This window comes from Tarenaya hassleriana, unplaced genomic scaffold (assembly GCF_000463585.1).
Source record: "Tarenaya hassleriana unplaced genomic scaffold, ASM46358v1 Cleome24, whole genome shotgun sequence".
NCBI classification, from domain to species: Eukaryota; Viridiplantae; Streptophyta; class Magnoliopsida; order Brassicales; family Cleomaceae; genus Tarenaya; species Tarenaya hassleriana.
Genome location: NW_010965696.1, coordinates 2,163,238 through 2,188,793, shown reverse-complemented (window position 1 = coordinate 2,188,793; position 25,556 = coordinate 2,163,238). Strand labels below are relative to the sequence as shown.

At 39.4% G+C, this 25,556-nt stretch overlaps 7 protein-coding genes and 1 pseudogene across 15 annotated transcripts; 3 read left to right on the top strand and 5 right to left on the bottom strand.

Moving 5' to 3' along the window:
• The first annotated feature begins 1,895 nt into the window (after positions 1 to 1,895).
• On the top strand, positions 1,896 to 5,334 carry LOC104816002 (annotated as a pseudogene).
• LOC104816003 (60S ribosomal protein L23-like) lies at positions 5,263 to 7,027 on the bottom strand. The gene is made up of 4 exons (XM_010544657.1): positions 6,922 to 7,027; positions 6,262 to 6,546; positions 5,714 to 5,755; positions 5,263 to 5,485 (listed from the first exon to the last, which is right to left on the bottom strand). The coding sequence occupies exons 1-4, from the start codon at positions 6,932 to 6,934 to the stop codon at positions 5,403 to 5,405; spliced, it is 423 nt and encodes a 140-aa protein (XP_010542959.1). The 5' UTR covers positions 6,935 to 7,027; the 3' UTR covers positions 5,263 to 5,402.
• Positions 7,028 to 7,373: 346 nt separating this feature from the next.
• LOC104816001 (actin-related protein 2/3 complex subunit 2B) lies at positions 7,374 to 9,774 on the bottom strand. The gene is made up of 10 exons (XM_010544656.1): positions 9,656 to 9,774; positions 9,413 to 9,479; positions 9,129 to 9,339; positions 8,889 to 9,043; positions 8,684 to 8,761; positions 8,442 to 8,574; positions 8,277 to 8,371; positions 8,116 to 8,172; positions 7,984 to 8,023; positions 7,374 to 7,699 (listed from the first exon to the last, which is right to left on the bottom strand). The coding sequence occupies exons 1-10, from the start codon at positions 9,712 to 9,714 to the stop codon at positions 7,482 to 7,484; spliced, it is 1,113 nt and encodes a 370-aa protein (XP_010542958.1). The 5' UTR covers positions 9,715 to 9,774; the 3' UTR covers positions 7,374 to 7,481.
• A 1,252-nt stretch (positions 9,775 to 11,026) lies between these two features.
• LOC104816000 lies at positions 11,027 to 12,794 on the top strand. 4 transcript variants are annotated; one of them, XM_010544655.2, is made up of 4 exons: positions 11,085 to 11,103; positions 11,210 to 11,268; positions 11,575 to 11,937; positions 12,352 to 12,794. In XM_010544655.2, the coding sequence occupies exons 3-4, from the start codon at positions 11,699 to 11,701 to the stop codon at positions 12,410 to 12,412; spliced, it is 300 nt and encodes a 99-aa protein (XP_010542957.1). In that variant the 5' UTR covers positions 11,085 to 11,103; positions 11,210 to 11,268; positions 11,575 to 11,698; the 3' UTR covers positions 12,413 to 12,794. The 4 variants fall into 4 exon arrangements, with proteins under 4 accessions (XP_010542956.1, XP_010542955.1, XP_010542957.1 ...); XM_010544654.2 differs by having other exon boundaries at positions 11,027 to 11,268; XM_010544653.2 differs by having other exon boundaries at positions 11,038 to 11,268; positions 11,472 to 11,937.
• Positions 12,795 to 12,875: 81 nt separating this feature from the next.
• LOC104815999 lies at positions 12,876 to 14,310 on the bottom strand. Its single transcript, XM_010544649.2, has 3 exons — positions 14,044 to 14,310; positions 13,860 to 13,951; positions 12,876 to 13,663 (listed from the first exon to the last, which is right to left on the bottom strand). The coding sequence occupies exons 1-3, from the start codon at positions 14,125 to 14,127 to the stop codon at positions 13,009 to 13,011; spliced, it is 831 nt and encodes a 276-aa protein (XP_010542951.1). The 5' UTR covers positions 14,128 to 14,310; the 3' UTR covers positions 12,876 to 13,008.
• Positions 14,311 to 16,730: 2,420 nt separating this feature from the next.
• LOC104815998 lies at positions 16,731 to 20,184 on the top strand. The gene is made up of 5 exons (XM_010544648.1): positions 16,731 to 17,342; positions 17,413 to 18,083; positions 18,166 to 18,835; positions 18,922 to 19,108; positions 19,208 to 20,184. The coding sequence occupies exons 1-5, from the start codon at positions 16,731 to 16,733 to the stop codon at positions 20,176 to 20,178; spliced, it is 3,111 nt and encodes a 1,036-aa protein (XP_010542950.1). The 3' UTR covers positions 20,179 to 20,184.
• Positions 20,185 to 20,560: 376 nt separating this feature from the next.
• Positions 20,561 to 22,155, bottom strand: LOC104815996 (CRIB domain-containing protein RIC3-like). Of its 5 annotated transcripts, none has more exons than XM_010544646.1 (5): positions 21,972 to 22,155; positions 21,753 to 21,883; positions 21,562 to 21,662; positions 21,358 to 21,436; positions 20,561 to 21,262 (listed from the first exon to the last, which is right to left on the bottom strand). In XM_010544646.1, exons 2-5 carry the CDS (start codon positions 21,808 to 21,810, stop codon positions 20,817 to 20,819), a joined length of 684 nt encoding a protein of 227 aa, XP_010542948.1. In that variant the 5' UTR covers positions 21,811 to 21,883; positions 21,972 to 22,155; the 3' UTR covers positions 20,561 to 20,816. The 5 variants fall into 5 exon arrangements, 4 of the variants coding, with proteins under 4 accessions (XP_010542948.1, XP_010542947.1, XP_010542946.1 ...); XM_010544645.2 differs by having other exon boundaries at positions 21,562 to 21,665; positions 21,753 to 21,900; positions 21,972 to 22,154; XM_010544644.1 differs by having other exon boundaries at positions 21,562 to 21,665; positions 21,972 to 22,154.
• A 529-nt stretch (positions 22,156 to 22,684) lies between these two features.
• On the bottom strand, positions 22,685 to 24,948 carry LOC104815995 (glycolipid transfer protein 1-like). 2 transcript variants are annotated; one of them, XM_010544643.2, is made up of 6 exons: positions 24,841 to 24,948; positions 23,914 to 24,042; positions 23,659 to 23,714; positions 23,271 to 23,401; positions 23,049 to 23,184; positions 22,685 to 22,929 (listed from the first exon to the last, which is right to left on the bottom strand). In XM_010544643.2, the coding sequence occupies exons 2-6, from the start codon at positions 24,029 to 24,031 to the stop codon at positions 22,720 to 22,722; spliced, it is 651 nt and encodes a 216-aa protein (XP_010542945.1). In that variant the 5' UTR covers positions 24,032 to 24,042; positions 24,841 to 24,948; the 3' UTR covers positions 22,685 to 22,719. The 2 variants fall into 2 exon arrangements, with proteins under 2 accessions (XP_010542945.1, XP_010542944.1); XM_010544642.2 differs by having other exon boundaries at positions 22,687 to 22,929; positions 23,914 to 24,045.
• Positions 24,949 to 25,556: the final 608 nt, after the last annotated feature.

Genomic DNA, 25,556 nt, shown 5'->3' with positions numbered 1-25,556 from the left:
TTCGTTCAATGCAATTGCTATAATAATATGTTTCACCCGTTAAATTTGTGCAACGTAATGTTTTTTAGCAGTGTTTTTTATTTCATAATTTTTTTATATATTGCCATCTTCCACTCTTATTAGTACACTTAATATTCATCGTTTCTGAAATATTCTAAAATTATAATTTTATTAAATTTAATATTAGTAATTGATAGACGTTTGGATTACAAATCATGTTATTTTCCAACGAGTGGTTGGAAGGATATATTATATTTGAAACTGTTATTTTCTTTTGTTGAAAACATATGTGTTTGAAATTCATTGAATCTCATAACCATAGCCGAAATGGGTTGACTTTTTAGGCCAATTTAGGGTAACTTTCCGAATGTCATAATCATATTTTAATATAATATATAGTTATATATACTTTTCAAAGGCATATACATACCAGAAAAAAAAACTGTGCCCTTTGAAAAAAATATACATCCTCTTTATAGTTTTGAATTAATAAATTCACATTTCTTTTTTATTTTTGTTTAGCTGTTTCTATGTTTTGAATTTTTTTGCTGACCAAGTTCAAATAAAAATTTTATATTCAACGATTTTATATTAATAAGTGTAATGATTTGATCATGGATGTTTTTTTTTTTTGGATAACATTGGGGAATTCCCGTGACTATATTCCCTTACAAACAGAGATGAATTGGCCACCACCCGCGTCTAACGGTCCACCGCAGACCTGACCACCAGACGCACCTAACGCTCGGACCGTAGTTGGGCTTAGGCGGCTGCGGGTCAAACTTGATCATGCATGTTTATATGATCTTTAACTAGTTTTAGCTTGGTCGTATTCTAATATGACTAGATTTCACTAAATTTAATATTCTTATTTTTCTAAAATTATAAAAGTTTTATACATATTATTTCAATAAATTTTATTTTTTTATACAAGACAAAAGTTACTAACTACGAACCTCACAACTAAACCGGTCATATCACATGCAATGCAAGCCAAAAAAAATTAGGGTTTATACTGTTTTTGACAATAAAAAGACAGAGACCGGATTACGTGGCGAATCTCTGATTATCCAAATAAATTTTGTTATTGCGGCAGCTGAATTAAAGTTATGCCACGCGTTATTTTTATCAGGGAAATTTTTTTTTAAAAAACCCTACTTGTATTATTTTCTTTATGTGAATAATTGGACTTACCAACTTCGAGAAGAATATTGTAAAGTCTCTGGTGGTTGATAGATAATATTCTAATTTCATATTCAAACATTCAAACTTTCATACAAGCACTCTAATGATTTATTTGAAATTACCTTAATTTATCCAAAAAGACAGACACAATATTTTATAAGAATTTGTTTTTAAATTAGAGTATTTAGGGCTTCTAGGTGTTAGAATGTGTGTACTTGACCAATCCCCTACGGCACGTCAAATTTTTTCTTAATTTTAATTTCAAAGTGCAAATATACATTATGGACATTACCAAGAATGACAACAAATTATTGATATTCGCATTATCAAATACATGTATTTATACACACATATATATATATATATATGCACACACACATTTATGTGAGTGCATGTGTACATACATATGCACTCTAAAGGTTCCAGTATATATTCGTATTTAATAGGAAAATAAAATATAGGATATATATAACACTCAAATTTCTGCATTAGGATCTCTAGTTACAGTCTAAGAAATACCTTTTCTCATGGGGATTTTAATTTTATTATGTGTAATAAGATTCTAGGAATCCATTAATTAATTGATTTAATTGCTAAAAAGGGTAAATATAATATAAGTGGATATATATATAGAGCCGCATTAGTTAATGTCCGCCCTCTCTTCCCTCCATTTTCGCCGATAGTGGCCCTTTCTCTCTCTCTCACTAGACATTGTGGTTAACAGCTCATTTGCCTCATCTCCATGGCTTATTAGCCCACAAAATTTACGAAACCCTAAATTAGAGATTTGCCCCACGAGTGGGGCCTACATAGATAGAGGGGAAACAGAGGAGAAAACGTCCTTATTTGTGGATGCTGCTAATGGAGGAAAGAAAAAATGGTGCCTTTCCTTTTATTTCTCCACAGACATTATCGTGGCTTACAACCCCCATTCTCTGATTCTCTCTGTCACTGTCTTCTCAACTCTCTCTCTCTTAACCACCAACATTTTTTTCTCTCTCTAGAAACCCAGGAGTCTTGCTTCCTAGGTTCGCCCACTTTTTCCTCACTCGGTTCGAGATTCGTTGGGAAAAGGGAAAATCTTCCGCTTGAATTTCGGTCAGAGAAGAAAACGAGAGCGAACCAGGAGTGGGTAATTGTTGAAATCATTGAAAATTCAGTATTTGTTTATGTTTCACTTGTTCTTGCGATCGTTCTGTTGTTTATTGGGGCCTTTTCAGTGGATCAATTTCTGGTCTTTTTCCCTCCTAAACATCGGGTTTCAAGCCCGAACCTCAAAATCTTATTTTTCTGTGTTTTGAACCCGATTCTGATTCTGTTCTAGCAAAAAGAAATCGGCTTTCGTGTTTGTTGCCGGCGAGGCTGAGAAAGTTTTCGACTTCCAGTTCAATTCTGGGTTAATTTTCTTTCTTCGATTCCTCGTATGTCTGGTTTTTTGTTCCATTTAATGAACTGGGTAGCCGTAGATTCCATATTTCGAGCCGAAGAACCCATCAGAATTTCAGCTTAACTAGTGGGCGTCTCTAAAGACTCGAGCTTTTTTAGCAAATTAACTTTGTCGCTTAGGTCTCGTGTTTGGATTTTGGTCGGAACTGTAGATTCAGATGACTTTTTGATGGGTTCAAGCCTCTGTTTTATTACCTGCATTTAGAGTTCGGGTTGTTCTGATATGCGATTCTTCATTTGCCATTCAGATATTTTGTGTTGCCGGTTTGAAGGAGAGTTCTTGGATTGATCTGGAAGAGTTTTTCTGCATCCAAACTTATATTCCGCAATTGGAGATCACATGATGAGAATCTGAATTGATCGGTGTTGGTTTTGAGTTAGCGAGCGAACAACAACAAATGGGGAATGATACTTCTGACACTCAAAAGGATGATCCTGAGCAGGTAGATACGCTTCTGAAGTTCAGCAATGGCGAGAATCTGTCTGGTAAAGATGGCTTATTGAAGTCGCACAACTCCTCGAGCCAGAAAAATCCCGTCTCGAATGACGGAATGTGGTTGCAGATTGTGAAAGATGATCACAAAGGCTCGTTCCTCCGAGGGAATCGTCCTGTAAATAGCAAGATCCCGAGGCATATAGTGTCACTAGACGAGAAGTATCTCCGTCGCTGCCTTGAACTGATACATATCAGTGCTGTGAAGTCTACCCGTTGCAGCTTCTCTGTAAACCTTGCGGGGGCTGTAATGACGGGAATTTCATCGTATCCCTTTGGATCACCCGTGATCCTGAGGGAAAACGCTCCTGATGTTCCACAGTTTGTGCTTGAGCTCCCGTCATTGGCTGGTGGCTCGTGTGGCACAGTCATCGTCCCCACAGTTGTAGCTTACGAAGGCATTATGCATATGATTGATAAGCCTTTGTTACACACATTGGGAGCGATGGGCACGGGAAAGGGGAATGATGACATAAAAGGGTTGGTCTCCGGTGAAGTTGCTAGATCTCCCCATTGGCATCTGATGAATTCGGGGGAAAAGGGTATGGCGGGTTCCCAAGCTCGGGATTATCGATCTGAAGACAGATGTAAGAGGGTTGTTTCGGTATCGAGTTCAGACTCGACGTGTTTTTCTTCCGAGTTTTCATCCTCATCCGCATCTGCAACTGTTTCTCGGGGAACCCTCCAGTTCACTATGAATTCCAACGGTTTGCCTCATTTCATTTTCTCGTTGGATGATCGAAAAGAGAGATTCATAGCCAGCTTGAGTAACGCTGAATCGGGTGCATTAGAACAAGAATACTTGATCTATATGCGGAGAGGCAACAACAACGAGTCGCATCTGGTTGGTAAAATAAAGGTGTCGACTTTATTCTCTGTTCCATCGTCATCACCGAATTACCGAATCATGGAGAGGGAGTTTGTTCTCTTCAGCGACTGTCGGTATTCGCATACACAGTGTCCCGATACGAGGAAGAACAGAGGGTTGTTGCCCAAGAAAGTCGTTGATGCATTCAAAAACACCCGAGCCTCCAGGCAAAGAAGCATCTCGAGATTCAGCAGAGCAAGCTCCATACCAGATTTCTGTTCTTTTCAAGAACCAAACTACGATCTTGAGCCTGTAAATCTCCTGGAAAACGATCTTCCACCGAATCTTGAATCATTGGCTATCGTTGTGAAAGAACAGATCCCCGAGGAACAACCGGAAGAAATACTCGGAGGCTGGGGCATGAAGTTCCTCAAGAAGCAAACCTCATTGCCCCAAACTGGCAGCGACGCTTCTGAAAGTTCGAAACTTTCAACAAGTGTAGTTGTCATAATTCCTTCCGGGATTCACGGCGGGCCAAGAAAGAGGGACGGTGGGCCTTCGGGATTGATCCAGAGGTGGAAATCCGGGGGAATCTGCGACTGCGGTGGATGGGACTTGGGTTGTCCGTTAACAATTCTCAACGGCCAACCACGAAAAGATCAAACCGAAGGCCAATGCAATCTCTTCGAGTTGTTCACAGAGGTACCTTCTTAATCTTAAAGGTGGAGACTCTCATATTGGAATATGCAGAAACATTGATCATAAAGATGGAAACTTTCATGAACATTTTCTCAAGTATCAAACCCTATAACTGTAAAAACAAAAATATCGAAAAAAAAAACTCATTTCTTGTGTGCTCATGTACCGGATTATCAGAGAACGAAGCCCGGGACGGAAGGATTAAAGATCGTAAACGTTCACGACGGGCTCTATTTCGTTCAACTCCAACCGGAGATATCGGTTTTGCAATCTTTTTCCATTGCTGTTGCATATATCCATAGCCAGAACCAGAGGCTCAGGCCACCTCCGCCAGGCCGGAAAATGTACAGAAGCTTTGAGTTGAGTTAGCAGAAGAGGATTTCAGAAGCAGAAAGATGGGTAAACTTCGGATACGTAGTGGTAGGCTGGTAGCTGGTGACTTCTTGATTTATTATAGCCTTTTTTTTAATTTGGTAAAGATTGATACATACATTAGTCAGTCTTACTTTGATTTTATGGTTTTGAGTTTGGTTTTAGTTTTACATGGATTTTATTGATCTATTCGGTGATGCAAAAATGCGCATTATATCATTGGATTTCGTGATTTGGGGCATATATTGTCACCTCGATGTAGGATTGAAGATTGCAATAATTACCATGCAAAATCTGAGGTTCAAAACATGAACAGTCCTACCCCAAAAAATAAAAAATCTGAGGTTTTCACAGAGAAGAGAGAGCTCGATTTCGGCGAAAGAGACAGACGTTAAACCGTTAAACGATAGCATTGGCAGCGCTAGCGATCCTCGGCCAGAGATCGGCACATTCCTTTCCGATGGGTCCAGTGATGGCGGAACCTGTCGGCACAAGTTGCACAGCGGATTGAGAACAAGAAACCGAGAACTGTGGTTTCAAGAGTTGATGTAATAATAATGCCAATATATGATGATGACATTGACATTGAATGAAGAGTTTTTGTAAGATATATGACAAAAACAACGGCATGTGGATGATGACGACGACTTATGTAAATGCCAAGATTTGATGATAGTAAGTAAGATACTGATTCATAGAATAGAATGTACCTTTCATTTCTCCCTTGGGGTTCACGATGACTCCGGCGTTATCTGCAGTGGAGAAAAAACACGATAAGAAATCAGTGCTCATCCTTTCGGAGAAAGTTTGGCACTATGCAGAGGCGGATCACACAAGTAGATGGGAAAACAAGATAGCTGACACATTGATAAAAAATCTGAGAAAGAATTCGGCGTCCTGATGGAGAAAAAACGCAAGCATTTGAGCATAACAACATCTGCAACGACGGGCACGGAAAATTTCTTGGGCTTGCAAGTGTTCTAAACCATTTGGGTACCTGACTTTACTCTGTGTGCTCATATCAAAAACTCAAACCACAAAGTTCACGGAACAATACCATAAACGCAAGCATTTGAGCATTACAACGTCTGTGATAATGGGCACGGAGATTTTCCTGGGCTTGTAAGTGATACAAACCATTTGATTATCCCGGCGGATACATCACTTAGCTATGTGTGATCATATCGAAAGCTCAAACCACACAATTCACAGAACAATACCATAAAAGTCATGTATAGAGAGGGAGGAAGGAAATGACCTTCGAAGTACATGTAAACACCGTCCTTTCTGCGCCATGGCTTGCGCTGCCTAACGATGACAGCCGGGAGAACCTTCTTCCTCAGGTCGGGCTTGCCTTTCTTGACAGTGGCCATCACCATGTCACCGACACAAGCCGAGGGCAACCGGTTCAGACGGCCCTTGATCCCCTTTACCGAGATTATGTATAGGTTCTTCGCACCGGTGTTATCGGCACAGTTCACAGTGGCTGCAACGGGCAGACCCAAGGACATCCTGAACTTGTTTCCCGATGTACCTCCACGTCCTGGTCGAATCCCGAATCAAAAACCATTAGCGCAATGTTTTCCTAAAAACGTCCTGGTTTCGACCATGATTCAATTGCACAAACAATCGGATTTCACTAGTGTCCTAATAGACCAGGTTTCGGTCCCAAGGACATCACTTTAGATAACTTCACATTGTCACGGACTACGTATAACCGATGACTTAGATAATTTGGCATCCCGAAAAGATAATATTCCATAGATTTCAGATCTAACAGACACGGAAACCTCAAACCTGAATTTGTTAAGTTTTCTCGGGAACCAAACAGAAACCAAGATGACACAATAATCAAAATCGACGAAAATAACGCAAGAGACATGAAGAATGTGAATGTAAAACGCGATTAAACGCGTACCTCGCTTCGACATTTTGGACGGACTGAGAGAAAATCAGGAGGAAAGTTCTACGATTTCCGACCTATGTTCGTAAGACGCGGCTTCTAGGGTTTATCAGTTCGTCCATTGAGTTTAAGCCCAAACCCGCAACATAAGACACAACAATACGGCCCATGAAAAGCCCATAAATATTATTCAAACTACGGTACCATTTAAACCGGGCTTAACCAAAATAACCGCGCCAAAACCGGTCTTAACCAAAATAATCCAAATTCCATCACTCAAAGTATCTTCGGAAATACAGTATTCTCTATTTCGGATTCATTTGTAGAAAACATAAGACAGTCACATATGTGGTATGGAAATGAAGCCAAATAACTTCCTCCGGTTTGGTCCGGTAGATTTTGTCAATCACAAGCTTAAACCGGTGGATCAAACTTCGAAACAATGGGAACTAAGAATGTGTATATATATACACACAAACAGTGCAGCGTACATGCATGCGTACAATACAAAATCTACAAAGTTACCGAACACGAAACGCTCCTTCGGTCGGTTACATGGTTTGTATATTATAAGATCAGTCCAATTTTATGTATGAACCGGAGGAGTTTGATGTAAAATTGGGGAAAGATATGGACCGTCGGTGAAATAGAAGCCGAAATCGGGCACAACCGTTGATTTTGATATGGAATTTGCTTCTCTTGACTCTTGTTGTCATTTCCTTGCATCTCTGTTTCACCATCTTGGCTCTCGGTATCTTTCCGAGTCGCTTCACGTATTTGCATCTTCTGTTTTCTAAACAAAACAATAAAAAAATACGTATAATTAAGATGCAAATACGGTTTGGAAACTTGGAGAAAGATACGTATTTTTGGTATGCTTACACTCAAAAACATATGAAAAAAAAACTAATTATTTGAGTCAGTGTAAGCATTTCGACCGCTGCATTTTTCAACAACATTATATATATATATATATATATATATTTGTATGGTATAGAACCTTTTAAAATTTTATGAAAAATCGATATTTAAATTAAGGAAAACTGAAACTATGACAGAAAAAAAAATTGTCGTTACCCTTTGGCTCATCGTCTTCTAGCGTTGTGTTATTTAAGACCTGCACAATTGGAATTTAATATATATATATAAGTTCAATAAATGCGCTCATGAGAATCCCACTTGGATTTTTTTTTACGTTAGCATTTGTACCTCGACCAAGCTCTCCATTCTCTTTCTCATCCTTCTCTGAATGAACCCTCTCGAACACTATATATGACAGGGCAAACGAAATTACTATAAATGAAAAATAAAATACCAAGGCATTTTTTTAAAAATTTGAAAATGTATGAATGAGAGAGTAGTGGTTTGACCTTTATGTGGTACTTAACATATGCATAGAAGTTCAATAAGTTCCATACTGTATTGTCTAATCTCTTTCCCCCCTCGATGTGCCGTGAAGTTATATCTAATAATAATAATAATAATAATAATAATAATAATAATAATAATAATAATAATAATAAAGAAAGTATTACCAAAAGAGACGAAGCCAGCATTAGTGGACAAGTCATGGAGAGGTTCTCCTGTGAGTTCCGGAGGAGGGATTGGTGACCAATTGCACTGCGGCGCCTTTCCCATCTCCTTTTGGTTTCCCACTTCCACAAGTTCCTATTTTCCATTATCCCCAATTTGTTTTAAAAATAAAATATATTTGCATGGTTGGTTTTATATATATATATATACATATATGTGTGTGTGTGTATATGATGCATGGTACCTGGAAGAATGACGTGGCAATGACCACGTCCGTGTGGTCTTTGAAACGCATAGGAAATACGGCGGTAATTTCGTGAGGCTGACTCACAAAAACAAATCTCTCCAATTCAATCACGGTATTTGGGTTTAATCCGGTTAAGCCCGGTTTAGTTTCATAATTCGAAGAAGTAATTGGTTGAGACGGATTAATTAGAGGTAAATTTTACCTTTTTGAAGACGTAGAAAGGTTCTGTGGTGCGATAAACAATCTTGATGGGTTTATTCATCATTTGGACACTCGCGTTTCTCAACATCATTTTCATTTGGCAGCTCAATATTATCGCTTGCATTTCCGACATTTTTGTAATTATTTTCAACGCTCCTGATTATTAAAAACAGTAATCTAAGAAAATGAAAAATATATACAAACACCAATGTGTATACATATATATACATATATATATTACCTTTGCCACGTGGCATCTGGTCAAAGTGAAGCCTCAGAGTAAGTTGAAACCCTAATTCCGGCGGTTCGACAATGTCGATCACACCCATTGCGATTCCCTTTATCACCTCGTACGTCTCAGTCGACGTCTCCTCGCACGTTGTTGCCGTTCCTTGTGCGTCGAGTGAGGTCGATGTCGACAAATATACCGTTTTCGGATCCGATACCGAACACTGTCGAAACCCGGTTTTATCATATGGATTGTATTGTGAAATTTTCAAAAGAAAAGGATTAAAAAAATGTTACCTTGATGTGATATTGGATCGAACCGAATTCATAGAAATGTTGATCAATCTCGAGAGGTTTTTCAGCGCTGATGAGAAGTTTACATATGTGACAGTGTAAAAACCATATATATAGTCAGAAACCATAAACCGGGTTCAGGGACCGGGGAACCAATCAAGATCCGGTTTGTACCAAATCGGAGATAACTATTTCACCACTAAACCAAAAAATAACCAGGAGTCGGACCGGTTAAGAAAGGCTTACCGGTGTATCTTGAGTAGTGTCTCCTTCAGCATGGGAGATGCTCTTTGAAGATAGCCCATCTCCCTGACAGTTGATCGCGAACGTCTCAAGACATGTACATAAATTTACGAACATCCATATATATATATATATACATGTATCTATATATATATATATATGTATGACTCGAGCTTGGGAATATATATATAAAAGCATATGTATGTGTATGGACGTGTGTCCGTGCGTGTAGGTGAATGGAGATTGAGTAAAATGCAAGTCCTGAAGTTGCAATCATTTTTCCTGGTTTTTAAGCAAACAGTCTTTTTCAATGTTGGTACGTCAAAAATTTCTCCATGATAAGAAAATATGCGTAAACGTTAAACTTATACGAAAATATTTAAAAGTTTATGTATATATATATATATAATACTATCGTTTATACTCAATAATATTTTTATTTTTCAAAAAAAATTATATGTATATATGTTATTGCTAATAAAAACACACGATATCATATAACAGATCTTAGTAAATATTCTTCTGGTGATAAATAATATATCAAAATTTACGAATATATATATATATATTATAATACTTGGAATGTAATACAAGGTTTCTATGGAACAAACAAAACTATCATGAGATAAATAAAAGCACATGTTTTTCTTTCGATACATTGACAATTTCCCTTCGCTTTTCATTTGGCTTAGTGTATAATTAAAACATATTTGTTGCTGACTATTTCACAAACCAAAGGAAATGGACTTCAAGTATGTCCATTTTTTTTACAAATGGAAAATCTAAATTAAAAAGACCTCAATTTAATTTCCGGATAATAGGATATCTGAACTTATAATTTGAATCCTCTTTCATATTTGTACAAAGAAGATCATATGATTAATAATATTTGGGAATTTGACATGATGACCTCTAATTTATAACTTCATACCAATCTCACGTGGATTTCCATGAACTGATGTATATTATATAAAAAACATAAAATTTTAAACAATTTTTATTTTTTATCGCATATATTTATTCAGAAAACCGGTGATAAAAAAATCTAAAAATATAAATGAATCAGCCACATGATAAGTGATTACGAAATTTTTATTTATACGGGTAACAACTTAACCCAAAAAATACGAATTTGAGCAGAATATATAATTTCAAAAGGTGTCAGAAACAGTATTTGTAAGAATATAAAATTGGAATTAAATTTAATTTAATTTGAGTCAAGGGGAATGTGTTGCGCCACGCTGGCACCGACGGACTATAACGAGATTAACTACCGTGTGCGCCAAAACAGATCCATACGATCTACATGCTTCCCACATTAAATCCTGACCGTTGATCGCATCACTAATTTTCTTTCACTTTCTCAGCAATCAATCACCCGTCCGAAACGCGTCTCTCCGATTTTCTTCCTTTTTCTCGTCATCCAATCAGAAAATCGCCCAACTTTGGTGGTTTGGATCAGATTATCTTCGATCTCTTCTTTTTTTTTTTCCCTTTTGAATTTTTGTTAAATACTTATAGTGGATGAACTGTTTCTCTGATCATTATTTTATTTAGGGAATCCGAGATTTTCGTGTTTCTTCACTTCCCCGAGAAAATTCGGTGCTGCTTCATCCGTAAGCAATCCATCTTTTTTGTTATCGCATCAGTTTCATGTTTTAGATTCCGATCTCGACCCGATTAGGTAACACTTCAAGCGTTGACTTTCCCTGTGGATTTCTGGCACTGTTTCTTCATCTGGGTTTTGCTGACTGTAAATTCAAGATTTTGGGAATTAGGGTTTGTTAGATTTTTACTAGTTTCCTACCGCGTATACCAGGATCAAACGGAACTTCCGGAATCAGTCTCTAGCACCGGATTTGCTTTGAGATTCAGATTTCTGAGTAAAATTGAGAACAAATTCCGGGTTTATGAATTCTCAGGTAGATGATTGTATTTGACACGATTTAGGATCCGTTCCGATGCATTTGAACAAAGGATCGATATTTTCCGGTCTCATTCAGATACATTAGTGTCTGTTTGATTCGAGAGTGGTGTTCGCTGTCCATGGAAACTGTTCATAAAGAGGTCAAGGAAGCTAATTCATGTAAGAATAAGCCTCTTGCCGGTTCAGACACCAGTGAAACTGAAGATGAAATCAATGGAGAAGATGAAAGTGAGTCACAGTGTTTGCTGCCTCCAAGGAAAGGAGGAATGTCACGGAACACCGAGAAGGCGAGGAGGAAAGTGAAATGGAACGATACCAACGGGAATAATCTTGCTGAGGTCTTAGAATACGAACCCAGGTAATGATAACTCATGAGGTCCTAAGGAACAAATGGTGTTTGTCGTTTCTGCCTGTAACTTAGATCTCAGACATGATCAGAATGGTGTTTTAACGATTTATCTAACGTGATCCTGGATTGATATCAGAACATTTAGCTTAAATAATATGATCTTTCGTAGTGATCTGGCTGTTGTCGGGATTTTGAACTAATCCCCTTTTTATTCAGAAAGGCTCCTCTTCCATGAAACCTTGGTTATTGATGTATCAGATTCACAATTTGCTGTTATCTTTATTTTCAATTTCTGAATCGTTTTATCAAGATCAGAGGCCTGGGTTTGTTTTTGTTCTTGGGTTTGATTCATTTGAAGCCTGAGCTGTTGAACGCTTTACGTTTTTCTTTTCTAACGTCTACATGCCATTTGTATGGTTGCAGTGAAGTAAGTGAGGCAGAAGACGATGACTCAGAAGATTCTTGCATCTGTTCAGTCATGTAGTTCGCACATAATCAACCACAAATGACATTGGACATTGACAACAAGCGAAATCCTCGTCCTGACTTCTCCGTTTTAAACAATTTCTGCGGTGACTGATCAATGCGATGACCTCCTCTAGACTTAGTGACAAGAAGATGGTTCGCCCGGAGGATGTAACTTTTGCATTCGAGAGGACTTAGAGTTTATGTCTCATAAGCAGCAGCCATTTGACAGATTATGGACCTATCCAGGGACAAAGAGAGTATAATAGGTTATATGACAGTCTTTGCCATTGCAGATTGAACCTCAAAATTTCCGGTGTGGTATTACAGGTTTTGATAGTAAATTATACGAATTTCTGCAACAGTGTGGCTTGTTAAGTGTAAGCATATACAGCAAGGCAGCCTCTATCCTTTTTTCCCACTGTTTTTTGTTGCTTACCATATTGTTTCTGCAGTTGCAGACAGTTTCCGAATGGAGGAAAGACAAAACAAAACACTCTTGTTTCAAAAACCCGAAAAGGGGAAACTGGTACAGAAACACCCGTATACAAACACAAAGAATCAGAATTGCTGCAGAGACCAAACAACAAACAGCACGAACATTCTCTTCCACACTCAGTGACCAGCAGCTATTGCCTGTTGTCCAAGTTGGTGATATCCAGAATTGAGGATCTCTCCAATAAGAGGCATCTCCTTCTTTGGAGAGGCTAACCAGTTAGAGAGGCTAGCATCTATAGCTATCTCCTGAAGCAGCGGCTTCACTTGATCGTGTTTAGCCGCTTCAAAGTTCTCCTTCATTGGCTGCTTAACCTTAACATTAACCACCGGCTTTGTTTTAACCGCTTTCCACTGAGCAAGATTCTGTACAGGATTCAGGACCTGGGTCACGTACTTGCTCCTGTCCCTTGCACCTACGGCTTGTTTCTCTTTTTCAACTTCATCTTCATCATCAGCCTCATCTTGGTAGTCGATCTCATCACCATCATCCGTGTAATAATATTCGTCGTCCAGATCATTTTGATCCTCATCTTCGTAGCTGTCGGCACAATTCCGGTATCTGTAGTTTGAAGGGTACGAGGTTTTCATGCCCAGATCCTTTGGGTTCTCTTTCGGAGCATAAATTTCTGTTCTTCTTCCTTCTGCTTCTTCTGCTTCGTCATCACTGCAGGTATAGTCATATGTTCTTGGTATAGGTTCATAAGTCCGTACATTCAAATTAAATCTCACTCTCTTCCTGGCCTTGGTCTCCTTCTTCTCCTCCGCCTCACACCTGGGAACATCACAAAACAGACAACGACACTGACAGTCTGCACATATCTACAGGAGCAGAGTCCAAGAACGTTCCAATAAGACAGCTATTTGGAGAAACCAGTCCGATTTCGGATTTGGATCTTGGTATCGGTTTCATCTGAATCTTCTGGTCAAAGACCTTATAGCTATACAAAAGAACCGGAGTTTAAACTGACCTAAGGTTCGAATTCGATATCTTTTCTGGGTTCTTGGCGACATTGAGGGTCGTCAGATCAGAGGAATGCAGAGGCCCGTAGCCGCAGATTCTCTGAAACAACAAGAATATGGATAACTGAAGGAAGAAAGAAAAAAGAACGAAGCTTTTTAAAGAAAAAGAAATGGTGTATTCGGTGCGCTTACTCGATGTCCTGGCAAGGTTTTCCTGGTCGGTTTTCTGCGTTTTTTGTCGGAAGAGAGACTGAAACAGCCCAGAAAGCATCCCATTGGTGCGTGATGTTTGACGTTTATTCTGGTTTTGAGTTCTCGGAGCTGCAAGAACACGGAGTTCCGAGAAGAGACAGATTTTGTTCTCTCTTTTTACTATGATTTGTGTCCTCGAGTGCAGCGTTTGACAAAAAGAAGGGAAAGAAATCGGAACGTTGGGGGATTTCAAATTATGAAAGTGACTGTGGGCTCACGGAATCCATTTTTTATCATTTATTCAATTAAGAAAAAAGAGACATACATATATATATATATATTATATCTATAAATATTGGACGATTATATTATAAAATATTACCTAATAGATTTTTTTTTAATTTTTTTTGTACCTAATCTTTATTTGACGGATAATATCACATTTCAGCTAGGACTCCATAGTTTTATATTTTTGTAAATTTTAAAAATATATTCATAGATAGTTATTGTTGTTTTGATTGACATAACTGAGGAGAATATCCATCAATTTTCTAGAATTTACGAAATATCTATTATTTATACCATAGTTGCTTATGCAACATATCAACAAATATAATTTCATATTTCTAATCTTCCGTATTTAACTCGCTAAATGAGTTAAGATAATTGATAAATTGTACTGTAGCGAAAATATCATTTGAGGACCTTTGTAATTGTTGGTAACTAATTTTAACGGAAATATATTTTTATTAAATTTATAATAAAAGTATTATAACATTTATGGGAAAAAACCCTAAAAATTCCTAAACTTGTAATTTGGAGTAATATTAATTCCTAAACTTGTAGATGTGTCATTAATTTCCAAACTTGCAAAATTGGACACATTAAATCCTGAATTTGTTAAAAGGTTCCATAATCGTCCATATCACTATTTGGTAAAAAAAAATGAGTTGACCAATCTGATGTGGCGCGTGACGTGGCGGTAATTTTCTGAGTTGGCTCGCCACGTCACGTGTCACGTCGGATCAGTCAACTCGTTTTTTTGACCAAATAGCCTATGGACGATTATGGAACCGTTTAACAAATTCAAGATTTAACGTGTTCAATTTTGCAAGTTTGAGAATTAATAGACACTTCTACAAGTTTAGGAATTAATATTATTCCTACAAATTCAGAAATATTTAGAGTTTTTGTGAATAAAGTATGAGTATCTTTTAATTTCTAATTTGATTATTAATTGTTTTAGAAAAAATTATATTAAAAAGGATATTTCTAAATTAAATGTATTTTTTCAAATATCCTTTTTAATATATTTTTTTCTAAAACAATTCATAATCAATTTAGGTTTTGAATATTTGATAGAAAAACTATCACTATTAGATTATTTTCTTTATAACAAAATGTACTGGTGTTTACTCTATTTTGAAATTATTGTAAAAGATTTTAAAATTTGGGCCTAAAATTATATAACTAAAGTCGTTATATATATATTTGTGCGTATATTTTTACATGATTCATGTTATGTCATGGTTTGACAGTTCAAAATAGCAATACTACTTAGCTACTCCTCTTCTTGTAATTTGTTATCTTATCTTTTTTATTTTTTTTAGAGAAAAAATCCTAATTTTTTTTGAGTTTGGAGTAATATTAATTCCTAAACTTATAGAAGTGCCTATTAATTCCCAAACTTGCAATATTGAACACGTTAGATCCTAAACTTGTTAAACGATTCCATAATCATCAATATCGTTATTTGGTAAAAAAAAACGAGTTGACCAATCCGACGTGGCGTGTGACGTGGCGAGCTAACTCAGAAAATTACTGCTACGTCACGCGCAACGTCGGATCGGTCAACTCATTTTTTTTGACCAAATAGTGTTATGGACGATTATGGAACCGTTTAACAAGTTCATGATTTAACGTGTTCAATTTTACAAGTTTGGGAGTTAATAAATACTTCTACAAGTTTAGAAATTAATAGTTCATGAATTTTTAGAGTTTTTCCCCTAACATTTATAGGTGTCGTGAACGGTAATTTGAATTTTATTTAGTGTAATTTGAGTTATAAAAAAAAAGAACTAATGTTAGCGTGATTTGGTGACGAAAATTCATCGTAAATATAAATATATCAAATAAAAAATCGCTCAGTTCTGTCAGATTATGCTAAAGTTCGTATCTTTTTGAAGTTAAAGTACTAAGTCGTCTCCTTTGGGGCAATCTATTTTATTTTTTTTTGGGTATGAAATCTATTTTTTTTTATAACGGCAATCTATTAATTATTTCAGTAAAAATTTTGGGGCATAATTTATGTCTTTTCTAAGTAATCCACAAATTGATTTTTTTTTTGACAATTTCCTTGAAAAATTGTTGTATTCTGTTACATAAACTTTAGATTATCCAACATGTCCCATGTGTATATGGCAACTTACAGGGAAAGAAAAAATTCGATTAAGAAAAATTTTACTAAAAATAATACATTTCATTGTGTGAACCTTACCTGGTTTCTCTCACATCTTCTGTTTCTTGTAAAGCACGTAATCGCTGTCAATGAGCTATTCCGACAAAACCACCATCCAACTCGACCCTCTCTGGTCTCTCTCTCTCTCTCTCTTAAAAACGAAGCAATACCTTCTCTCTCTCCCCCTCCTCTCTCCTTGGACATCTAAATCGCCGTTGTCTCTCCTTTCATGGCCCATCATCCCCGGCGAGAGTCCTTCTCGGTCTCTAACCTGGGCTCGACGGTCGTGTCCCACGACACGGACCTCCTGTGGCCGTTCGGAAAGCTAGACGGGCTCGATTGGGACGACATCCGTGAGACCGCGTACGAGATCTTCTTCACGACTTGTCGCTCCTCGCCGGGGTTCGGAGGCAGGACCGCTCTCGCGTTCTACTCCTCCCACAGCAACAATGGCGACAATCATGGCGACGGAGGAGGAGGAGGAAGACCCGGTTCGCCGGCGGGGTTAGGGTTCGGGATTTCCGGCAGGAAAGAGGTGGTGACAACACCGACGAGCCGGGTGAAACGTGCGTTAGGGCTAAAGATGCTTAAGCGGTCTCCTTCAAGGAGGATGTCTACGATGGGAGCCATTGGAGTCGCCGGGTCAGCTCCGGTTTCTCCGGCCGCCGGCGGTGGCGGAGTCATCGGACACCTTAGCCCCGGCTCCGGGTTCTTAACCGTGCCTCCTGTACGGCCGAGACGACCGTTAACCTCTGCAGAGATCATGAGACAACAGATGAGAGTAACGGAACAGAGTGACAGTCGTCTCCGAAAAACCCTAATGAGGACGCTTGTCGGCCAAGTAAGTTCATCTTCCTCTTTTACTCATCAATGGTGAAGTATAAGATTGAGATTTATCGAGTTTTATACAGACTGGAAGGCGAGCAGAGACGATAATTCTTCCGTTAGAGCTTCTCCGGCACCTGAAATCTTCGGAGTTCAATGATGCACACGAGTATCAACTATGGCAACGACGACAACTCAAAGTCCTTGAAGCCGGTCTTCTTCTTCATCCATCGATCCCTTTAGACAAAACCAATAACTTCGCCATGCGAATGCGCGAAATCGTCCGACACAGCGAGTCGAAACCCATCGACACGAGCAAAAACTCCGACACGATGCGCACTTTGTGCAACGTTGTTGTCTCCTTGTCATGGCGCAGCACAAACGGAAGCCCTACCGATGTCTGCCACTGGGTAGATGGATATCCTCTGAACATTCACATCTATGTCGCGCTGTTACAGTCAATCTTCGACGTTAGGGACGAGACTTTGGTATTAGACGAGGTGGATGAGCTCTTGGAGCTGATGAAGAAGACATGGTCTACGTTAGGGATAAATCGGGCAGTACACAACCTGTGTTTCACTTGGGTTTTGTTCCATCAATATGTCGTGACTTTGCAGATGGAACCGGACTTGCTCGGCGCCTCGCACGCCATGTTGGCTGAGGTGGCTAACGATGCCAAGAAGCTCGACCGTGAGGCTCTGTACGTGAAGCTCTTGACCTCGACGTTGGCCTCACTGCAAGGATGGACTGAAAAAAGGTATCAATGCTTATTATTATGTTCAGATTCATAGCCCTTTTTTTTTCATTTACTGAGAATTTCGATGTGTTATGTGATGAAGGTTGCTGAGTTATCACGATTATTTCCAACGAGGGAACGTGGGGTTGATCGAGAATCTTCTGCCACTGGCTTTATCATCGTCTAAGATCTTGGGCGAGGACGTGACAATCTCTCAAGGGAAAGGGGGAGAGAAAGGAGAAGTTATGCTGGTAGATTACTCGGGAGACCGAGTTGATTATTATATCAGAGCGTCTATCAAAAACGCTTTCTCGAAGGTGATAGAGAGCACAAAAGCTAAGATCATGGCGACAGAAGAAGGGGACGAAGCTGCAGAAACGCTTCTGCAACTGGCAAAGGAGACAGAAGAACTCGCATTGCGAGAGCGCGAGTGTTTCAGCCCGATACTTAAGCGTTGGCACTCCGTTGCGGCCGGGGTCGCATCCGCGAGCCTTCACCAATGCTATGGCTCGATCTTGATGCAATACTTGGCAGGAAGGTCGGTGATCACCAAAGCGATCGTCGAGGTTCTGCATACTGCAGGGAAGCTAGAGAAGGTTTTGGTCCAGATGGTGGCCGAAGACTCGGAGGAATCGGAAGACGGAGGGAAAGGACTCGTCCGAGAGATGGTCCCTTACGAAGTGGATTTGATTATCTTACGGCTTCTGAGGCAGTGGATCGAGGAGAAGCTGAAGAGAGTTCAGGAGTGTTTGTACAGCGCAAAGGAGACAGAAGTAGGTTTTTTAAGGTGTTACTTGCGTCACAAGAAATGAAAGTTCACCTGTTTATCTCATCTCTTGCTGTTTCTTTTTCTGTGTAGACGTGGAAACCGAAATCTAAATCAGAACCCTACGCACAATCCGCAGGGGAAATGATGAAGCTAGTGAAGGAAATGGCCGACGAGTTCTTCGAGATACCGGTTGGAATTACAGAGGATGTTGTTCATGATCTTGCTGAAGGTTTAGAACGAGTCTTTCAAGAGTACACTACATTCGTCGCGTCGTGCGGTGAGTGAAAAGAAAAAAATCGCGAAAACGAGAAATTTTTCTTCTGAATATGACAGTCATCGATTTCGTTTTTTTCCGATCTGTTTTCTCGTGTTTCAGGATCGAAGCAAAGTTACATTCCCACGCTCCCACCACTGACAAGATGCAACAGAGACTCCATGTTTCTGAAGCTGTGGAAGATAGCGACGCCTTGTACGGTGGCCGGAGAAAAGCTTCATCCCAAAACCCTAGCCGACTCGGAGGGTAACCACTCGTATCTTTCCACGAGCCGCGGCACGCAACGGCTATACATCCGGCTCAACACGCTGCACTTCCTCAGCTCACACCTTCACTCCCTCGACAAGTCACTCACTGTTAACCCTAGGGTCCTCCCCGCAACACGAAAACGTTACCGCCATAGAAGCAACTCGTCCTCTTACTTCGACTTCACCTACGCGGGAATCGAATCCGCTTGCCAGCACGTCTCCGAAGTCGCAGCCTACAGATTGATCTTCTTGGACTCGAACTCCGTCTTTTATGAGAGCCTCTACGTCGGTGAAGTCTCCATCTCGAGGATCAGACCCATGCTGCGAGTCTTGAAACAGAATCTAACGCTGATGTCAGCCATTTTAGCGGATCGAGCTCAAGCCTTGGCGATGAGAGAGGTGATGAAAGCGTCGTTCGAGGCGTTCTTGATGGTTTTACTCGCGGGTGGACATTGCAGAGTGTTTTACAGGTCGGAACATGATCTGATCGAGGAAGATTTCGAGAATCTGAAGAGGGTTTTCTGCACGTGTGGAGAAGGGTTGATCCCGGAGGAAGTGGTGGACCGAGAGGCGGAGTCAGTGGAGGGAGTGATCCAGCTGATGAGTCAGCCGACGGAGCAGCTGATTGAAGATTTCAGCATTGTGACATGCGAAACGAGTGGCATCGGACTGGTCGGAGCCGGGCATAAACTTCCGATGCCACCGACGACCGGACGGTGGAACAGGTCGGATCCGAACACGATCTTGCGAGTTCTGTGCCAGAGGAACGATCGGGTCGCGAATCGTTTTCTGAAGAAGTCGTTTCAGTTGGCGAAGAGGAGATGAGTTCTTCATGGAAGTTTGTGTTTGGTTTTCCGTTGGTGTGTAATGAGAGGAAGAAGGGGAGGGGGGTAAATGGTTCAATCGTTTTGTGAGGGGCAAAAGTGTGATTTTTGAAGTTTGGGTTTGTAACCTTTTTAATTATTGTATGGAGGTTTGAAGAGTTGTGTTACGATGAATTCGTTGATTCTTACTTAGAGTTTATTTCGCTCATAAATAGGCGGTTTCGACAGCTTTGTTATTTGTTTAAAAAAAAATATTCATGGATTTCATATTCTTTTAAAAAAATAAATAGATTCCGAAATTGAGTTAAGTTAATTGCATTAAATGTAATTTTGAACAAAAGAATGCAACCAAATGCCAAGGCTTTCTCTATTTGAAGAGTTAATGAACGAACTGAACTGTGGATCATTTACTGACAGTTCATAGTTGTCTGAAACAGAAGACGATTTATGTTGTTTGATCTATTAATAAAATTATAACATTAATTTAGTAATGTAATTAAATGCAGTGATTTTATATCTTTTCTAAAACAAGTTTCAGGTTTAGATGAGATCGGATCAAGTAAATGGAGAAAAACGTCTTGATATGCATTCTCAGGTTCTAAACCCAGAGAACCGCCATAGCCGCCGAGCTCGGAGTTTTCAGAAAAACCGTTTTATCCTCGTTTTCTCAGAACTGTAAGAAGTAACGACTGATTCAACGTTAGAATTCTCGTCTTTGCCTCTCGATTTCTTCACAGAGAGTTCTTCCCCGTTCGACCCCTTCAGCCGCCTGTGTCGGGAAGTGGGCTTCCTCGGAGGAACCGAGCCATCGCCGCCAACTGGATAAGACCCTTCGGTGTCGGGAACTGAGACGTGACTCCTCCTCCTGACCGATGCATCTGACGTGTCCATCGACAGGTTTGAGCTCCGGTTGCGTCGTGAAGGCTTCGACGGCGCGTCATCGCCAGAACCGCTCGTTCGTGATCTGGTCGGAGAGTCGGTCGGGGAGCTCGCCTTGGATTTACGCCTCGTCTTGTTCCTCGGTTTCTGGGTTTGGACCATCAATGGCAATAACCCGACACCCCTTTGATTCTTCCCTGCAGACACTGACAGGTTAGAACGTGAACTCTTTGACCAAAGCTTGAAGCTTTATGCTCGTGAATGTTTGAATGAATCTTTCATCGGTTTCGAAAAAACTAACCATCTGGGTTGAGTTTGGGGCATTCTCCTCCGGAGGCAGCTCTCCCGTTTCCTTGATCTCGAGGCTTGAAGTCATTCATCTGCAAATTTCACTACGATGAAACAATGGAGCAATGAATACACATGCACGCATACGTATACATGACAGAGAGAGAGAGAGAGAGAGATACGGTATAAATGTACGCATTGTGCGAAGGCACCGTACCCAGCTAGGTGTGTTGACGGAGGGACTGTCGGACCCGATGTGGGCAACGTGCTTCACATCTGTCGGAAACCCAATCTGCATCTCCAGCTCCTTCTTCTCCTCTTCTGCAATTTCCCCGACGTATTAGTTCTGTAGTTCATTGCAGAGATAACTCGCGACACAAGAAAACGTCGAGTTCGATTCTGACTCACCGAAAATATGAGTAATGTAACGCAGGCCTTTCAGAAGACCCTTCTTCGTTGTCACCATATTCGGAGCGGTTAGTGATATGAACTCGTTGGAAGACAAGCACTTCTGGTTTTGTTTGTCGCTCGGCAGAGCTCTGCAATGGCGGTAAACCTAACTTAGATAGCAATCAATCAATCAATCAATAACAAGAAATCAACTAACGTCAAGTAAATCGTTCTTACATTATTGGAGATCAGAAAATTCCCCCATTTCTGCAAATCGAAGGAAACAACAGATGATCAGATCTGTCTGAAAAAACATCCGAAATTCTTGAATGGAATCGAATCAGCTCTCCCACAAATCCTTGGTTCTTGGTTGTGTTGAACACAACCAAGAAAACCTGAGGGGAAAGCACTGCCTTTTTTTTTTTCCCAGGGATTGAATTATATATAGGGCATATTTTTTTTTGGAGAGAAAAAAAAAAATGTAAATCTATTTTTATGGTTTCTATATTTTCCTTATTGGTAGAAGGTTATGGAGTCAACCGTAGAGTTATATCCTACACGAAAAAAACCATAAGACGAGAGGATTTTCCGGGTCTCAATTGTATTTAAATATATATATATATATATATATATTCTCAAATAAGTAGATATTAATATTATACGCAAAAATATAAGGTGTACTTAGAGCCCATAAGAATTCATCAAAGTGGACGTATACAAGAACAAAAGCATGGAATAACCAAACCACAGGACAGTAACGAGGTATTTATTCCATAGGAAACTCATGTTTTTTTTTTCTGTTTCTTCTGATAGGGAAAGTTCTAGAAGCAAGAACCGATGGCGTTAACGCATGACTTTCTGTCTGAGAAGATACAGATGACGATGAAGATGGATCAAGAGGCTTTCATGTCGTCCTAGCCTGCAAAAAAAAAAAAAAAAAAAAAAAACAGTGCCAATGAAGAAGCCAATAGTCAAAAACACAGAATCACAGCCATTGATGACAACCCAGAAAAAAAAATGTTATTATAGAAACCAATCTGTCAAACAGTACATTTAAACTTACCAGGAACTTATGATTCTCTTGGAGGAGAGGGCCGAATTCGGAGCAAAACCTCTCCATGTCGGACTCGATGTCACCGGAACCAGATATGACGTCCATGAACTTCTTCCTGTCTGGGGCAAGCTTCAAGGCCACCTGAAAAACCCGGTTTCCAGGATATGAAAATGAGTTCAAGTTCCAGCAAACATCGATTAAAGTGATGGGCATTCTAGAGATCTTATGGATCGGGAAGGAAATGAGATGGGAGTTAGTACCGAGAAGCTTGAGCTGGCGAGCCATCCGTGCCATTTCTTGAGTGTCTTTTGGTATGAGTCACCGCAAGCTTGTGACATTGTCCAGTCTGGATGTGCAAGCAAGTTGCGGAACAGCTCCACTAAGAAATCCATTGCTCTGAACCATCACAAGCAGGACATGCTTTGAGTGCAGATCATGTAATAACAGATAGAAATCACAGACCAATTATCTTTTTCTTTTACCTTGTCAACCACAAAAGACCATTTGTGCAACTAGACGACCCTTTGGCTGTCTTAGACTCAATTTCCACTTGTACAAAAGTGTACAAGTACTTGAACTTGTCGGGATCAGATAGGTATTTGTTCTCCAACCTCTAGAAGAGAAACCGATAATGTTGACAAGAAACGTCGATGCAGTAATCCAAACTGTCTAAATATGGATTGTATGGGACATTCACTTTTCTGTTTTCTACATGCGTATTTGGTTATTTCTTCTGTCTGCAATTCTAGGGGTAGCAGTTTTGATAGTTATACACACAATGGTACAATCAGAATTTGCAAAAGTTAAATGGGTTGAGTTCACTTGGATTATCACACGATCGAATGACAAGGAGGAGGAGAGCATCCTCACCGTTATGTTGCCACCGATATCAGATTTCACAAGAGCCATAGCAGCTCCAAACTTATCTGGAGAAGAAATATCAAAGAGAACGGAGTCATGAAATAAGAAACATGAAAATCCGTCACCCCAAGATGTGGGTCGTGTACTTCACCAAAAAGGGTTGAAATCATCCCTCCTACTTTGTTCTGCCAAGTGTTTTTTCATATCAGCATGAACCGTAAGAGATTAGGCACATAGAAGCGGATATATGACTGAGAAAATCACCGATAACAGGCAAGATCATCTTGCAGAGCTCCAGAAAAGGTTTGGTCAGCATCTCCTCTTGTTCGGTCTTGACATGTTTCATCGCTCCCAGACAAGGCGTGAACACAGTCCCCTCCATTTTCAGCCTGACTACTGCAACCAAATCAATAGAAGGCAACAAAAAGAAACAAAAAAACCCAGCATTACCACTTGTAGCTTTCCATACAACAAACATCAAGGATCACAGACAAATTCATCAAGTAAACACTAAGGATAAACAACATTATACAAAACTCAAGAAAGTAGCTCGATTTGTCATTCAGACAAGGAAGGCATATTAGTCCCATCAAGGATCCGAAAACTCCTGTTACTTCTCAACCAAGGAACACGAATCTCAAGAGTAATCAGCTCAAGAAGTTCAAACCAAGATCTGAACCAAGTTCAGCAAACAACACCGAAAAGGATGAAAGTGAGAAAAGCCCGAATCAGAAGGAAAATCGAAAGAAAGACAAGAACCAAAGCTTATGCATTTTTCAAATACTAAAACACTTGATCACGCGGAAACTGCCATCTTGCAAGCAATATCCAGACAAAACATCAAACCATACAGTAGTACCTAACCTAAATTTCATAGCAAATCAAACAAACAACTACATTTATACATGCAGGTAGAGAATTTGCTAAAATCAGCTCCAATTACACCGACCCTCGGATAAAAAAAATACGATCCACATTAAAAATAAGAAAACCCCATGAATCTGCGCGAAGAAGGCACCGGAATCATCAAAATCTGATTAGATCATTCAATCGTCATGATAGTGCATCGGGAAAAAAGAGAAGAAAACATTCGAGAACCGCGCAAGTAGATACCGATTGAAGAAACAAATGGACGAGAAAACGAGACCGAGACCGATTTCCAGTCGCTGATTAAAGAGGAAAAAATCGCACCTTTTTTCGAGAACACGAGAGAGTTTCAGGAGGATCTGATTCTGAGAGCGAGATTGTTCTGTGCGGAAAATGTTCGCAGAGTGGAGCCGAGATTTTTTTTTTTTCCATTTTTCCCAAAGGGTTCTTTAAACGGTTTTTTAGAGAGAAAAAAAATATTAAAGAAAGGTATTTATTTGTGTTCTATACCCTACTTTATCAAGATATAATGATTTTCGCCTTATATATTTAATAATTATATTTACACCCAACAAGTCACAAAATTAAATCTAACCATATAAAATCATTTTGGAAATGAACCTTTCCATTAATAATTTTTTAAATGATCTTAATGAAATCTCGTCTGATACATTTTTTTTTCGAATTCTTTTTTGTATTGAATCAGATTTCAGTCATATCGAATTTCTAACGAATTTTATTCTATAATACTAAGGCATTTAGTCTTTTTTTCAATCGTTAATAATTACCTCGCTCGTATTTTAATCAATATTTGATACATAATTAAAGAAGAAAAGATATGTTTTATGTTTAAATTTGAAATTTTCGTAACGTTTGGGTCAAAATGAAATTTAAAGTAAAATACAGACACTGAATAGCAAATACAAGTTTAAGGTTTCTAGGGTTATTTCGTCTCCGCTCATATAAAGCCCGCCGAACACACTGACATCGTTTTTGCTCACGAAGCCGAAGCAGAAGCAGCCGCCGTCTCGAGCTCCGTT

Bases quoted from the DNA above. Each gene is read 5' to 3' on its own strand.
- LOC104816003 (XM_010544657.1), bottom strand. The intron at 5,756-6,261 runs GTCATTTCCTTC...TCTCCACTGCAG, and splicing joins TGTTTACATGTACTTCGAAG to ATAACGCCGGAGTCATCGTG. The intron at 5,486-5,713 runs GTACATTCTATT...TTGTGCCGACAG, and splicing joins CCCCAAGGGAGAAATGAAAG to GTTCCGCCATCACTGGACCC.
- LOC104816001 (XM_010544656.1), bottom strand. From the start codon at position 9,714: ATGGGCTATCTTCAAAGAGCATCTCCCATGCTGAAGGAGACACTACTC. The intron at 9,480-9,655 runs GTAAGCCTTTCT...ACTTCTCATCAG, and splicing joins ACACTACTCAAGATACACCG to CGCTGAAAAACCTCTCGAGA. The intron at 8,575-8,683 runs GTACCATGCATC...AATGGAAAATAG, and splicing joins TTGCCACGTCATTCTTCCAG to GAACTTGTGGAAGTGGGAAA.
- LOC104816000 (XM_010544654.2), top strand. From the start codon at position 11,699: ATGGAAACTGTTCATAAAGAGGTCAAGGAAGCTAATTCATGTAAGAAT. The intron at 11,938-12,351 runs GTAATGATAACT...GTATGGTTGCAG, and splicing joins GTCTTAGAATACGAACCCAG to TGAAGTAAGTGAGGCAGAAG.
- LOC104815999 (XM_010544649.2), bottom strand. From the start codon at position 14,127: ATGGGATGCTTTCTGGGCTGTTTCAGTCTCTCTTCCGACAAAAAACGC. The intron at 13,952-14,043 runs GTAAGCGCACCG...TTGTTGTTTCAG, and splicing joins AAACCTTGCCAGGACATCGA to AGAATCTGCGGCTACGGGCC. The intron at 13,664-13,859 runs GTCAGTTTAAAC...TGATGTTCCCAG, and splicing joins ATATCGAATTCGAACCTTAG to GTGTGAGGCGGAGGAGAAGA.
- LOC104815998 (XM_010544648.1), top strand. From the start codon at position 16,731: ATGGCCCATCATCCCCGGCGAGAGTCCTTCTCGGTCTCTAACCTGGGC. The intron at 17,343-17,412 runs GTAAGTTCATCT...AGTTTTATACAG, and splicing joins TGAGGACGCTTGTCGGCCAA to ACTGGAAGGCGAGCAGAGAC. The intron at 18,084-18,165 runs GTATCAATGCTT...TATGTGATGAAG, and splicing joins CAAGGATGGACTGAAAAAAG to GTTGCTGAGTTATCACGATT.
- LOC104815996 (XM_010544645.2), bottom strand. From the start codon at position 21,810: ATGGTGACAACGAAGAAGGGTCTTCTGAAAGGCCTGCGTTACATTACT. The intron at 21,666-21,752 runs GTGAGTCAGAAT...GGGAAATTGCAG, and splicing joins TTACATTACTCATATTTTCG to AAGAGGAGAAGAAGGAGCTG. The intron at 21,263-21,357 runs GTTAGTTTTTTC...CTAACCTGTCAG, and splicing joins CCCCAAACTCAACCCAGATG to TGTCTGCAGGGAAGAATCAA.
- LOC104815995 (XM_010544643.2), bottom strand. From the start codon at position 24,031: ATGGAGGGGACTGTGTTCACGCCTTGTCTGGGAGCGATGAAACATGTC. The intron at 23,185-23,270 runs GTAAAAGAAAAA...GTGATGGTTCAG, and splicing joins GGTCTTTTGTGGTTGACAAG to AGCAATGGATTTCTTAGTGG. The intron at 22,930-23,048 runs GTACTAACTCCC...CGGGTTTTTCAG, and splicing joins TCGCCAGCTCAAGCTTCTCG to GTGGCCTTGAAGCTTGCCCC.